The sequence below is a fragment of the Priapulus caudatus genome, unplaced genomic scaffold, assembly GCF_000485595.1.
Source record: "Priapulus caudatus unplaced genomic scaffold, Priapulus_caudatus-5.0.1 Scaffold183, whole genome shotgun sequence".
NCBI classification, from domain to species: domain Eukaryota; kingdom Metazoa; phylum Priapulida; class Priapulimorpha; order Priapulimorphida; family Priapulidae; genus Priapulus; species Priapulus caudatus.
Window position 1 is genome coordinate 608,106 of NW_014577244.1, and position 12,498 is coordinate 620,603.

Below are 12,498 nucleotides of genomic sequence, written 5' to 3' on the forward strand. Positions count from 1 at the left end.
TTATCCATTAAAACTTGAGTAAAAAATCAACTTTTGCTCTATACTAGAATAGTGGGACAAATCGACATTACGCAAAACTTTTTTCACAATTCATAAAAACAGTATTTCTCTATTTGTTACTGTGGCATATGCGTTTGTAGGTATATTGCAGGAATCCCTTCCAGTTTGTCTTCTTAGAATGAGGAGTCTCTGGGGTAAGATTCCATAAGAATAATGTCTTTGTGAGTCAATCCACTAAGGCGATCTGCAGTCACACTTAAACCAGACTATCCAATGGTGTGGTATGAAGAATACAGAAAATGGCAAAATGTGGGAAAGTATTCATTATCAAAAGCCACAGGGGCTGCAACTGCATCCTTGCGACAACTATTTACTGGCACATCATTGTACAAAAGCTTCTACTTTATATTTTTCACTTTTGATGTTTTCCTCTATAGAGAGAAGAGTAGTGTTTAAAGACAACGATGTTCTGTCCACTAATGACAACGAGTCACAATAATTACACAGGAACACTACAAGTGATTTTTCGGATGTATTTCCTCAGCATTGATAAGCCAACAAGTAGAAAATATCATCCGCTCTTTGCCACTATAAAAGGGGACCTGTTAGCGAGAGGGTGAAAGAGGGCAACCTGGCATGTTGCGCCACTTACTGGCTAGAGTAATCCCTGACTGCTTCCACGCGAGCGCATTGATTGCTGAAGATTGGAAATTGGACAGAGCGTGAATGAAAGCAAACAGCTCTGCCGCACTGGCAGTTCCAACAAATCAGTAAAAATAAAAATAATGTATAATAAATCTTATTGCACCACTAATAACTCTCCTATCTGCGGTAAACAACTCCAAACTGCAAAAGAAAAGCCTAACGTCGGCGCGAATGCTGACTCTCTGCACTAAGCTGCGTACTCACCATACATAGTATTGGATTATGTATTATGTCAATCATAGAAGAGTTATTAGTGGTGCAATAAGATTTATTATACATTGTTTTTATTTTTACTGATTTGTTGGAACTGCCAGTGCTCTGCTGCTCACCGGCAGAGGTGGTCCACCGTAGTTCCACGGAGGCTCGGACATCCGTGTAGAAACACGAGTCTGGAAATTCTGAAGCGCCTTGTTGTACATAACAGCGAGCTTTACCTATAATATTATAGGTGGAAATTCATCAATTATATATCGAATATGACCATATTATCATTCCCACCGACGTAAGGTTATACTCTCTCTAAGCAACTGTTTCGTATTTTTGCCTGATAATAAATTACATTAAATGTACATTTATGTTTTTGCAGGCTAGGGTCTAGGTTCGTGCATTTTTTGAAATTATGGTAAATTAGTTACTTACTTACTTAGGCCTACTTACGTGGTTGGTTGGTTCACAGGCACTTGAAGCGTTTCAATAAAATATAATGCTAACTAAATACGAAATCTATATTATTAGTACAAAATTCTTAATGTTTCTATACTATACTAGCTAGGCCTACTCTTTTTCACCTACGGCTACACCGCCGATAGTTTCCAACCACTGCATTACCGGGTGCCATTGCTCTCGCGGCGCGACTGTTGCACGCTTACACTAATATAGAGAGATTACACATTAAGAATTTTGTACTAATAATATAGATTTCGTATTTAGTTAGCATTATATTTTATTGAAACGCTTCAAGTGCCTGTGGGTTGGTTGATTGGTTGGTCGGTTGGTTGGTTGGTTGATTGATTGATTGGTTGGTTGGTTAGTTAGTTAGTTAGTTAGTTAGTTAGTTAGTTAGTTGGTTGGTTAGTTAGTTAGTTAGTTAGTTAGTTAGTTAGTTAGTTAGTTAGTTAGTTAGTTAGTTAGTTAGTTAGTTAGTTAGTTAGTTAATTAGTTAGTTTGTTAGTTAGTCGTGTCCTCAGACGAATATCTCAAAATGCGAAGTGATAAGTTGGTTGTCACGTGACTAACGATGGCGGCAGCCAACGATGGCAGAATTACGAGGAATTCATTTGCCCGGCGGTAAGCAGAATATCGCGTTGATGCACAGGCGCATATACACACTATATACACGCCCGCGCCCATGCACATGCACATGTACACACTCGCACAGGCAGTCGCACACGCACCAGCACACGTACGCGCGCACACACACGCGTACGCACACACACATGCATATTATAGACATAACATCAAGAGCATATAAAGAAGGCCTTCTTTATATGCTCTTGATAACATGATACAGTACGCATTCCGTCGCACTCGATCATCATCGCAGTAATCCGCGAACTACATAATCACAGTAAGGCACCGCTAATTGTCCCGCACAATCAAGACGATGACGTACAGACATTGTCAGCGGCAGCAGATACAACAGCAGCAACAGCAACAGCAACAAACAACAATAGCAGCAGTAACAACAACAACAGAAGCAGCAGCACCACCACCATCACCACCAACAGTAGCAACAGCAACAGTTGTAGTAGCATCATCATCATCAGCAGCAGCAGCCGCCGCCGCCGTCGCAGCAGCAGCAGCAGCAGCAACAACAACAGCAACAGTAACAGCAGCAACAGTAATAGCAGCAGCAACAGCAGCAACAGCAGTAGCAGTAGCATCATCATCGTCATTATCAGCAGCAGCAGCAGCGACAGCCGCCGCCGACGCAGCAGCGGCAGCACAGTGGTGATAGCTCGCTCTTAATGAATTCGGCAGCTTCCCGGGCGCGAGCATGAATAATACCGGTCTCTCCTTCTCTCTGCGACAAAGCGCCGCTCGAAATTATCACCCATTCTTTTCGCCGCCTATCGGGAAATTGCGTCTCGACTGCTAATCACCGTGAGGGGGTCTCGCTGCTGCTATTTGCCACACGGGGGCGCTCTGCTCGCCCTGCTCCCACCGATACGGCGTCGTCAAGTCGACCAGCTGGTGCCTCGGCGACGATTTTAGACATTTCGTGACACTTGCCGACTTTGTGATCCCGTCGTCAACGTCGTCGTCGGCGGCGGTGTTTTCGCAGTGAGCGCGCGTGTGTGCAGTGAGTGCGTTGAGCAGCTTTGATGAGGGAAGGGGCGCGCGGGTGCAGCGAGCCAGGTATACGCGCTGTCTTATTACGGCATTCCGCATCAAAGAGCACCAACCGTATAATGCTTATTAACCACGTACGGCGACTGCCGCCTCGATTCATTACGCCGAACTCTAATATACTAGTGGCCGACAGCCATACGTTAATTGCCGCCGAGAGCGAACGCATCGGCAACAACAATTCTAATTTCATCGCTTTGCAAAGACGCTGTGCTCGTTGTCTCTCTCGCATCGCTTCTCGGTCGTCACGGGACAATCAAACGTAGAAATTCATGTGCTTATTTGTCACAATATATCTTGTTACGCATGCACTGACGCATTAGACTGCTATACCAAGTCAATTTTTTCTAAATTAAATAAATAATAGAAACTGTTTCCTGAAGATAAAGCTGCTTAGATGTTCTACATAACGGGAAAATTGCCGCGTTTAAGTCCCATTCTGCATCATCTACTGAATCAACAGTTGTGTTATAATCTATTGTTATGATTTATTACTGGCCAGTTATCTCTACATGGGATATATTGACAAGGTGTCAGCATGTAGCCTGTAGGCAGCATATGATTTTGCAAGTAATAATTGAAGACGCGTTTATTACCTCTAAGGCTGGCTCGTAGGCGGCTAGCACCGTAGCATTCACAGTTCCGTTAATTGTCCACGGATGCAAATCCTCAGCATTCTGCGCCATCATTCTATCACGAAGAAACACATTTAGTCGATATTATTAACGGGTCTATGTGGAGCATTTTGTGCAAGTGGGTTGTTCTATAAAACTTCTTCTATAAATGCAATATAAACGTACCCGATGTATCATTAACTATACAACTTCTTCTGCTTGCATCTATGACAAATACGACATACGCATATACGCTCTCCTATGACACTATTTGTCATAGGAAGAATCTTCCTATGACAAATACGACATACGCATATACGCTCTCCTATGACACTATTTGTCATAGAACAATTCTTCATATGACAAATATTGGCGAGTTAACTTCGTTCCGCTTTACAGCTGAAATTTACTGCTTGCGTTCATAATAGCGCTTCTAAACTCCTGTGATGCGCACAACACATACAACAATATTTGTCATAGGAAGAATCTTCCTATGACAAATAGTGTCAGAGGAAAGCGTATATGCGTATGTCGTATTTGTCATAGATGATAGCAGAACAGGCTAAACTATTCGACATGCACCTTCTTACATATTATTATCTCCATCATCATTGAATACACTATCCGGTTATGCCCTGTCCCATCTCCGGACTTTTAAGCGATTCCTACCCCCAAGCGAAAACCCTCGTAGCCTTCCGCCCGTGCATATTCATTCTCAGCTATACCTTGGGATGATGAATGTGTACTCGTCACTTCGCAGACCTATACGGTGGGCTTCTACTAAAACCCTACTCTCGGACTCGTATGAAGCCGTCTCAAGGCAGAGTAGCAGTACTAGAAAAAAGTTTTAGCCATTTACATACTGCGAGGTGTACTTTTTCAGTCGCGTAGGTGCTAAGCACTTAGACGGCCTAAATGAGCAAAACACATCAACGTTTATTTCCACAAATAGACACGCGTGGCGTTGATATATCTGGTTAAAAATATACCCGTTCGTTCCTTGCGTTACGAAACGTTATAAAACAGACTAGTTTGTGCGAAAAGCTGGTAACTAAAGTCGCTAAATTATTAACAACAAAAAACACTGCAAACCCGACCGCTCGGAAAACGACAAAGGTGTCGTCCAAGCTTTGTCACAAACACACATAATAAAATCGAACATCAAAGTGACGTGAATATCAACATGTTCTGCTAGCATCTATGACAAATACGACATACGCATAATTATACCCTCTCCTATGACACTATATATTTGTCATAGGAAAATTCTTCCTATGACAAATATTGTTGTATGTGGTGTGCGCATCATAGGAGTTTAGGCGCGCTATTATAAACGCAAGCAGTGAATTTCAGCTGTAAAGCGAAACGAAGTTGACTCGCCAGTATTTGTCAGTAGGAAGAATCGCCACCGGTAGGTAGGAAGAATCTTCCTATGACAAATAGTGTCATAGGAGAGCGTATATGCGTATGTCGTATTTGTCATAGATGCAAGCAGAACAAGCTGCGCGCGTCGCACGCACCTCGACCGTCATCCGCCATGGCGCGCACGACGTCGGCAATCTCGTCGTCGGTCACGCGACGTTTCATGTTGTCGGTTCTCAGGTGGATGTGCTGTCTGACGGTGAATCCGGCCGCCGTCAGCCTCGCGTTTGCCAAACATTACTGGTCGCTATATGACGCCTGTCCATTACAAATATTGCTCACGTGCGTCGTGCCACTTACGCCAGAGAGGTAAATTATAATTTGTATAGGTAATAATCCCTTCACATACACGGATTTTTCTTACGAGTCTTTACGGATCGCACAATTCGTAAAAGTACACGGATCCTTACGATTTGGCTACTTTTACAAGCGATTTACGTGTTATTACGAGCTAATTACGGTTTATTACGGATTAATTTATTACGAGTTATTACGATGTATTTACGGCAAAATGCCACGATTTGTTAAGAGTTGTCACGTGAAGATTGTGAAGATTTAGGTGTTAATTCGACCAAAAAACTAAATTATCTTAATATTATTTCTTGCTCTATATCACATTTCAACAGGGTGCTACTTCTCCGATAATATTTCAGTGAATGATAAATCCTATGTATGTAGAAAGTAACAACAATTTTATATGGTAAATATTTAATACTAAAATTCTCCCATTAGCATTAAACATAAACAACCCTTTGTTCAAACATGATATAAAAAAAGTCTATTGTAGTAGTCAGTTTGGATACATGAGCTCAAGCATCAAATTGAAAGTCATAATATCCTTCACATGAACACATTGTAGTACACCCAAGTCCAGCTTCATGGCATCTACCTTTCCTTGTGCATAGAGGCAAAACTTTACATCCACAACGGAGAAGCTCTCGACAAGCCTTGGCCGCTTCAGGTAGATCAGTCCAGTGGTATCCATCAAGTTGCAACTTTCCTCCACCCATAGTCCTCTGGCGATGGTTTGTCGGTGAGTGGTGTGACACCAAGGAACCATCTCTCGCAGGCACTACTCAAAGTTTCTCTCTCGATGTGATCGAACAAAAGCAAATCTTAGCAATTACAGTTCCTGAATCAGCTGCCAGAAGCGGAAGGTGGGGCTTCTTTCCTCCATCCTTATTTTTCATGTACTACTATTTTCATCTCCTTTTTTTAACTGTTCATATGCCCCATATTCCAGTTAAGCAAGAGCCAGTGCAGTGACTTGCATAGATATATGAGTCTGCTCTACCCGATGTTGCCACGCCACTGTCAGTCAGTATAGTAATCCAGCCAGATTCATCCAGGAGATCACTAACGATTTTCCAAAAATTCATCTCTGTGTGAAGTCCCCCTAACATTGGAATGATTCGATCTTCACCATATTATTTTCATTTTTATTTTCATTTTTATTTTCATTTTTATTTTTATTTTTATTTCACTATATTCATTTGGCCAGGCCCACTGAACATACTTCACGAGAGCAAACAGCGGCTGGTCACAGGCAATCACAGGTACTTGTTCTGGATTTAAGTATTTAGTGATAGTCTGCAGGGTGTCTATGCCATGCTTAATCATTGATAAGGTTGCAGCTTTCTCTTGGAATAGAGGAAGGAGGATACCTACCCCAAGGGGGGTTGTTTTCTATGCCACACACAGCTGGCTGGCAGAGATTGATGTGCGCTGGTCACGGAGTAATGTTTTGTCATCACATATTCTTTCATCTCTCTGTAGTCAACTGCGTGGCAATCTTTTAGCCATGCTCTACTCATCATTGCAAACATCATCAAAACACTTGGTCTTTTTTCTGGCAACTTTAATAGTCTTACTCACTGAGGCATCCACGAGCTAGAACTACAAAATATTCCTGGTTGGCCAACCTGTATTGGACCTGAAGCAGGCCTCACAGCTGAAAGTTTATCATACCACGAGACTCTACTTGATTTCGCCTCAGTCTACAGCTTGAAAAATACTGGATATCCCTGTACCATGAAAACGAACTCCTTGGCTGTTGAGAAAGCAGGGATTGTGGCTCCAGCTCGATTCGACTAGCCTCCACGGCTCATATAAGCCTTATTTCCGAAGATTTATCGGGCGAATTATTCGCCGTCTGATGTCGGTACTTCTCTGTCACTTGGCACTTGTGCTAAGTTGTTCTGCAAGTGCTAGAGTCAGCGCTATGTAGTTTATGCGCTCGAGGCCCAATGAATGCAGCTGCTCAACAGACTCTATATTAACTACTCCGAGTGTGCTATCTTGATTACCGTATATAAAGAGGCAAGGCATCCTCTGGATCTGTAGTCCTACTGTAGACCTTTTTGTACTTTTATTTTGGGTCATGGTGAAGGCATATTAAGAATGGTGGCGATAAGCTGAGGCAGCTTTGAAGCTTGTCCTTGTGGCATCCGTAAATATTGTATTTACTTGTGCCATTCATGTCAGGGTAGGATACAATGTTTACAATTGGATACTTGGATGCTAGGGTAGATTTGACAAACGGCAGCAAGTTAACCCATTTTAATTGTTTTCTGGCTTGTCAAATATGTCTTTCCAAAATCTGTTTAGCCACGCTTTACATCTCGGAGAGGCATCCGTATCGTGATCGCTGATTTACTTCCGCTCAGTAGGTCACCGCAGGCCTGCTGTGAACAATAGGCATTCTACTCACGCACGAGATGACTGCTCCGTGACCACTGCCTTGGAAGTGATTAGCAGGCTTAATCTTTCAGTCTCGTTCGATTTACATCACTGTCTACGCCAAGTCTCTTCCGGCCTTCATACATGGTGTGTGAAGGTCTTGCAGGTGGGCGAAAATGTACGTGGCCGATCTCTCCATGCGAGCCTTTCGGTGATGTGTGACAGCCAGCTCTGCAAAACACCGTGGCTTTAAAGTAATTGCCTTTTTCTGTCATCTTGTTTCTCTGCTGAATTTCTTCGTATATCGAACGGTAGCGGTTTCTGAATGCAGTGAGGCAATCAAAGTGATATTTAGAATTCCTGGCTTATCACATCAACTGCTGCATATTTGGCCGAGTAGAACTGAATGATGAACGAGGAGCGTAATTAAAGCAAACAATTTTTTAATTTTTTTTTTAAATTTTAAGCCCGCTAATTAAAATCTTTAAAAAGCGTCAGTCAGTCCACTCTCCAGATAATTAGCCCATTAGTCAAATAATCGAATTCATGACCTTAAAACATTATTTTAGACACCAACATCAATTTAAAATATCTCAATTAGACCCAACGATATGAAACAAGTAGAATGCACTGCGTTTTTCCGATGGCGCCATTTAACAAATAATCCAGGAATATGGGCCGCCAACCGGAAGTTGATAGCATGCGGGCACACCACCTTCTAAAATTGATCAACGTAATACGCTACCGCTAAACCACGAAAAAACTTTTTGTCTGGCCGTGTAAATATTTTGACCCTAATCTAGGCCCTAAGCGTCATACAAGAAGAGAACAACTCTGATAACAACTGATAAATAACGTGTTCGATTTTTGCAGGGCCTTTTCCCAAATCGTTAATACAATACGTAAAGAATATCGTAAAGTGTAGTCGTATCTATTCGTAAACGATTAGCTCGTAAACAACCTCGTAACATAATGCGTAAAGCATTGTAACACGACCGAACTGAAAATCGTAAACAAGACTTAAGCACTCGTAATAAATCCGTAAAATCATCCGTAAAACACAATCGTAATCTAAACCATACGCGAAATCGTAACAACTAAATTGTTACGAGTCATTTATTCGGATCTTGCGAGCAGTTTACGGATGGTTTACCGTGATTGTTTGCGAGCGGTTTAGCGATACTTAAACGGATTGTTAAACGAGTTATTTACCAGGAAAAAATCAATCCCGTGGACACTCCCCCGTGAGAAGGTTTTTGACAATAGTCAAGAAAAAGTTTGCCTCTCATTTCACGAAATCCTTACGAGTCGTGTCTGCGAGTTTGACGAAGTTGAATACAGAGATCACCAGCAAGTTATTTAGAATGCTTGCGATTGACTAGCGAGTTGGGCGATCCGTAAGGACTCGTAAGAAAATCCGTGTATGTTGAAGGGGGTAGACGAGATCGCCTTTCTACCGTCGTAACCATGAGTATATCGCTTTGTCTACCCTCGCTATTCGTTTCTATTAAATATTGTAGATCATTATTATACTCTTGTCACACGTGCCATTAAGACTACGTTAGGCTGGCCTCACAGTTAACACTGTTAGTGGCTAAGCACAACAAATTATAATATTGTGCACATTCGGGTAGAATTGTAAAGTTTTGTGCTACTTGGATTCCTGAAGATGATATGATCTGATATAGTGCTAATTACGCAGTGCTACCTCGTGGCCTACAGTGATTACCTAGTAATTTCTTTAGTCAACTGCACTGATATAACATCAATAATAGTAATAATAATAATAATAATAATAATAATAATAATAAGTATTATTATTATTATAATAACAACGACAACAACAACAATAACATAAAATAATAATAATAATAATAGGGCCTAATAACGATAATAATTAAATAATAATTCAGACGTGGCATAGTGCAGCATCCGCTCAACCGTCAGATGCGCTGCTAATTAACACCATATACAAAATTATGAGAAACTGAAGGTTAGAAGATTCCTCAAATGTGTACAAAATTGTGCATTTCTACTCAAAAGTGCACAATTCATGTGCTTATTTGTCACAATATATCTTGTTACGCATGCACTGACGCATTAGACTGGGCTATGACAGCTCAAGTCAATTTTTTGCTAGATTCCCAATATAAGAATAGAAACTGTAAAATTCGCTGAAGATTAAAAGGCTGGCTTAGCATGTCCTTTCTTACATAACGGGAAAAATTGGCCGCGTGTTAGTCCCATTCTGCTTGCATCTACTGCGTCAAACAAGTTGTGCCTTATAATCTATTGTTAGTGATTTAGTTACTGCGGCAGTTATCTCTACATGGCGATACTAATTGTTTACAAGGTGGTCAAGCATGTACAGCCTGTAGGCATAGCTAGTAATGAAATTTTGCAACCGTAATGAATTGAAGATCGCGTTTTATTACCTCTAAAGGCTGCTCGTAAAGGCGGCCTTAGGCAGCCAGTCAGCCATTCACAGTTCCGTAATTGTCCACGGAATTAAATCCTCAGGCAATTCTGCGCCAATCATTCTAGTCAGCGAAGAAACACAGGTTTATGTCGATATATTAACGGGTCTATGTGGCAAGCATTTTGTGCAAAGTGGGTTGTTCTAATAAAACTTCTTCTAATTTTAAATTGCAATATAAAACCGTACACCGATGTATCAATTACTATACATACTTCTTCTGCTTGCATCATATGAGCAAAAATACGACAATACCGCATATACGCTCTCCTATGAACACCATTTGTCATAGAAACAATTCTTATATAGACACAATATTAGGCGAGTTTAACTTTCGTTCCGCTTTAACAGGCTGAAATTTACTGGCTTGCGTTCAATAATAGCGCTCCTAAACTCCTGCTGATGGCGGCACAAAGCACATACAACAATACTTTGTCATAGGAAGAATCTTCGCTATGACAAATAGTGTCAGAGGAAAGGCGTATAGCGTATGTCGTAATTTGCATAGATGAATAAAGCATTTAACAGGGCTAAACTATTTGACATGCAGCTTCTTATGCATATTATTATCTCCATTCATTCAATTGAATACACTAATCCGGTTATGCCCTGTCCCAATCTCCCGGACTTTTACCAGCGATTCCCTACGCCCAAGCGAAACGCCTCGTAGGCCTTCCGCCCGTGCATATTCATTCTCAAGCTATACTTGGGATCGCATGAATGTGTACCTCTCCGTCACTTCGCAGACTAATAGCGGTGGGCCTCTACTAAACCCTACTCTCGACTCGTATGAAGCCGTCTCAAGGCAGAGTAGCAGTAGCTAGAAAAAAAGTTTTAGCGCATTTACATACCCTGCGAGGATGTACTTGTTTCAAGTCGCGTCAGGTGCTAAGTCACTTTAGACGGCCCTAAATTGAGCCAAAACACATCAAAAATCGTTAAATATTTCGCAAGCAAAGTAGACACGCGTGCGTTGATATATCTGGTTAAAAAATATACCCGTTCGTTCCTTTGCGTTACGAAACGTTCATAAACATGACTAGTTTGTGCGAAAACGCTGGTAAGCCATTTAAGTCAACGCTAAAATTATTACAAGCAAAAACACTGAGAGCGGAGAACCGGCCGACCGAGCTGCCGGAAAACGACAAAAGGTGGTCGTCCCAAGCTTTTGTCAGCAAACACAGTTTCATAATAAAACAACATCCAATGTGACGTGAATATCAAAATGTTCTGCTAAGGCATGCTATGACAAATCGGCGTAACATAGCCATAATTTATACCCTCTCCATATGACAACTAATATATTTGTCAACCTAGGAAAATTCTTCCTAATACAAATATTGTTGTATGTGGTGTGCGCATCAATAAGGAGTTTAGGCGGCGCTATATAAAGCGCAAGCAAGTGCATTTCAGGCTGTAAAGGCGAACGAAGTTGACGCGCCAGTATATTGTCAATAGGAAAATCATTCTATAAATAGTGGCCATAGAAGAGCGTATATGCCGTATGTCGTATTTAGTCATAGATGCAAGCAGAACAAGCTGCGCGCGTCCGCACGCCCTCGACCGTCATCCGCCATGGCGCGCACGACGTCGGCAATCCTGCGTGTCGGTCACGCGAACGTTCATGTTGTCGGTTCTCAGGTGGATGTGGCCTGTCTGACGGGATCCGACGCCGTCCAGCCTCGGCGTTTGCCAACACCCCGGCGAACCGACAAACGGTATCATTGCCGCGCCTCGCCGCGCTGAGGCCATATGGCGTGCCGTTCCAGCTACAGCAAACCCCTACATGCATCGGCAGCGCAGAATGATAGATAAATGCGAAATAGGGTTAAATTTCCATATTAAATAATAACTAAGTCTATTTAATTACCACTAATATTATTATAATTATAATTATAATTGTTAATATTCTCTATTATTAATGTTAATTCCCTAACTGGGGAATTAATCCACCAGCAGAGAATCGTTTATGATTCTATATAGCAACGTATCTGCGTGCTTGGGGAAACTGTTGGGCTCCCATGCCGTTTGCATATCGGCTGCCGCAAGGACTTATATTTGTGCCCTATTATCTCACGCACTGCCAAGTGTTTATTAATTTGCGTGAGTCACCAGAAGTTGAGACCCGTTTGCAGGTCACCATTGTTTTGTGAAAATCTCCCAAACCATTTAAAAAAAAAACGAAAAAAGGTAGGAAAAAAATAAGGAAAAAAACCAAATAAAAAAAAAACTAAAAAAGGAAGGAAAAAACTA

General features: G+C 41.6%; 1 protein-coding gene across 1 annotated transcript in view; it reads right to left on the bottom strand.

Annotated features, from left to right (window-relative positions):
• LOC106806863 (atrial natriuretic peptide receptor 1-like) overlaps positions 1-6,075 on the bottom strand; it is a 35,978-nt gene extending 29,903 nt beyond the window's left edge. Inside the window, exons 1-4 of the mRNA XM_014808998.1 lie at positions 5,894-6,075; positions 5,189-5,310; positions 4,394-4,502; positions 3,651-3,744 (exon numbers count right to left, since the gene is read on the bottom strand). Of these exons, the coding sequence (XP_014664484.1) occupies positions 3,651-3,744; positions 4,394-4,502; positions 5,189-5,310; positions 5,894-6,075 (507 nt within the window). The remainder of the gene's footprint in view (positions 1-3,650; positions 3,745-4,393; positions 4,503-5,188; positions 5,311-5,893) is intronic.
• Between the last annotated feature and the right edge of the window lie 6,423 nt (positions 6,076-12,498).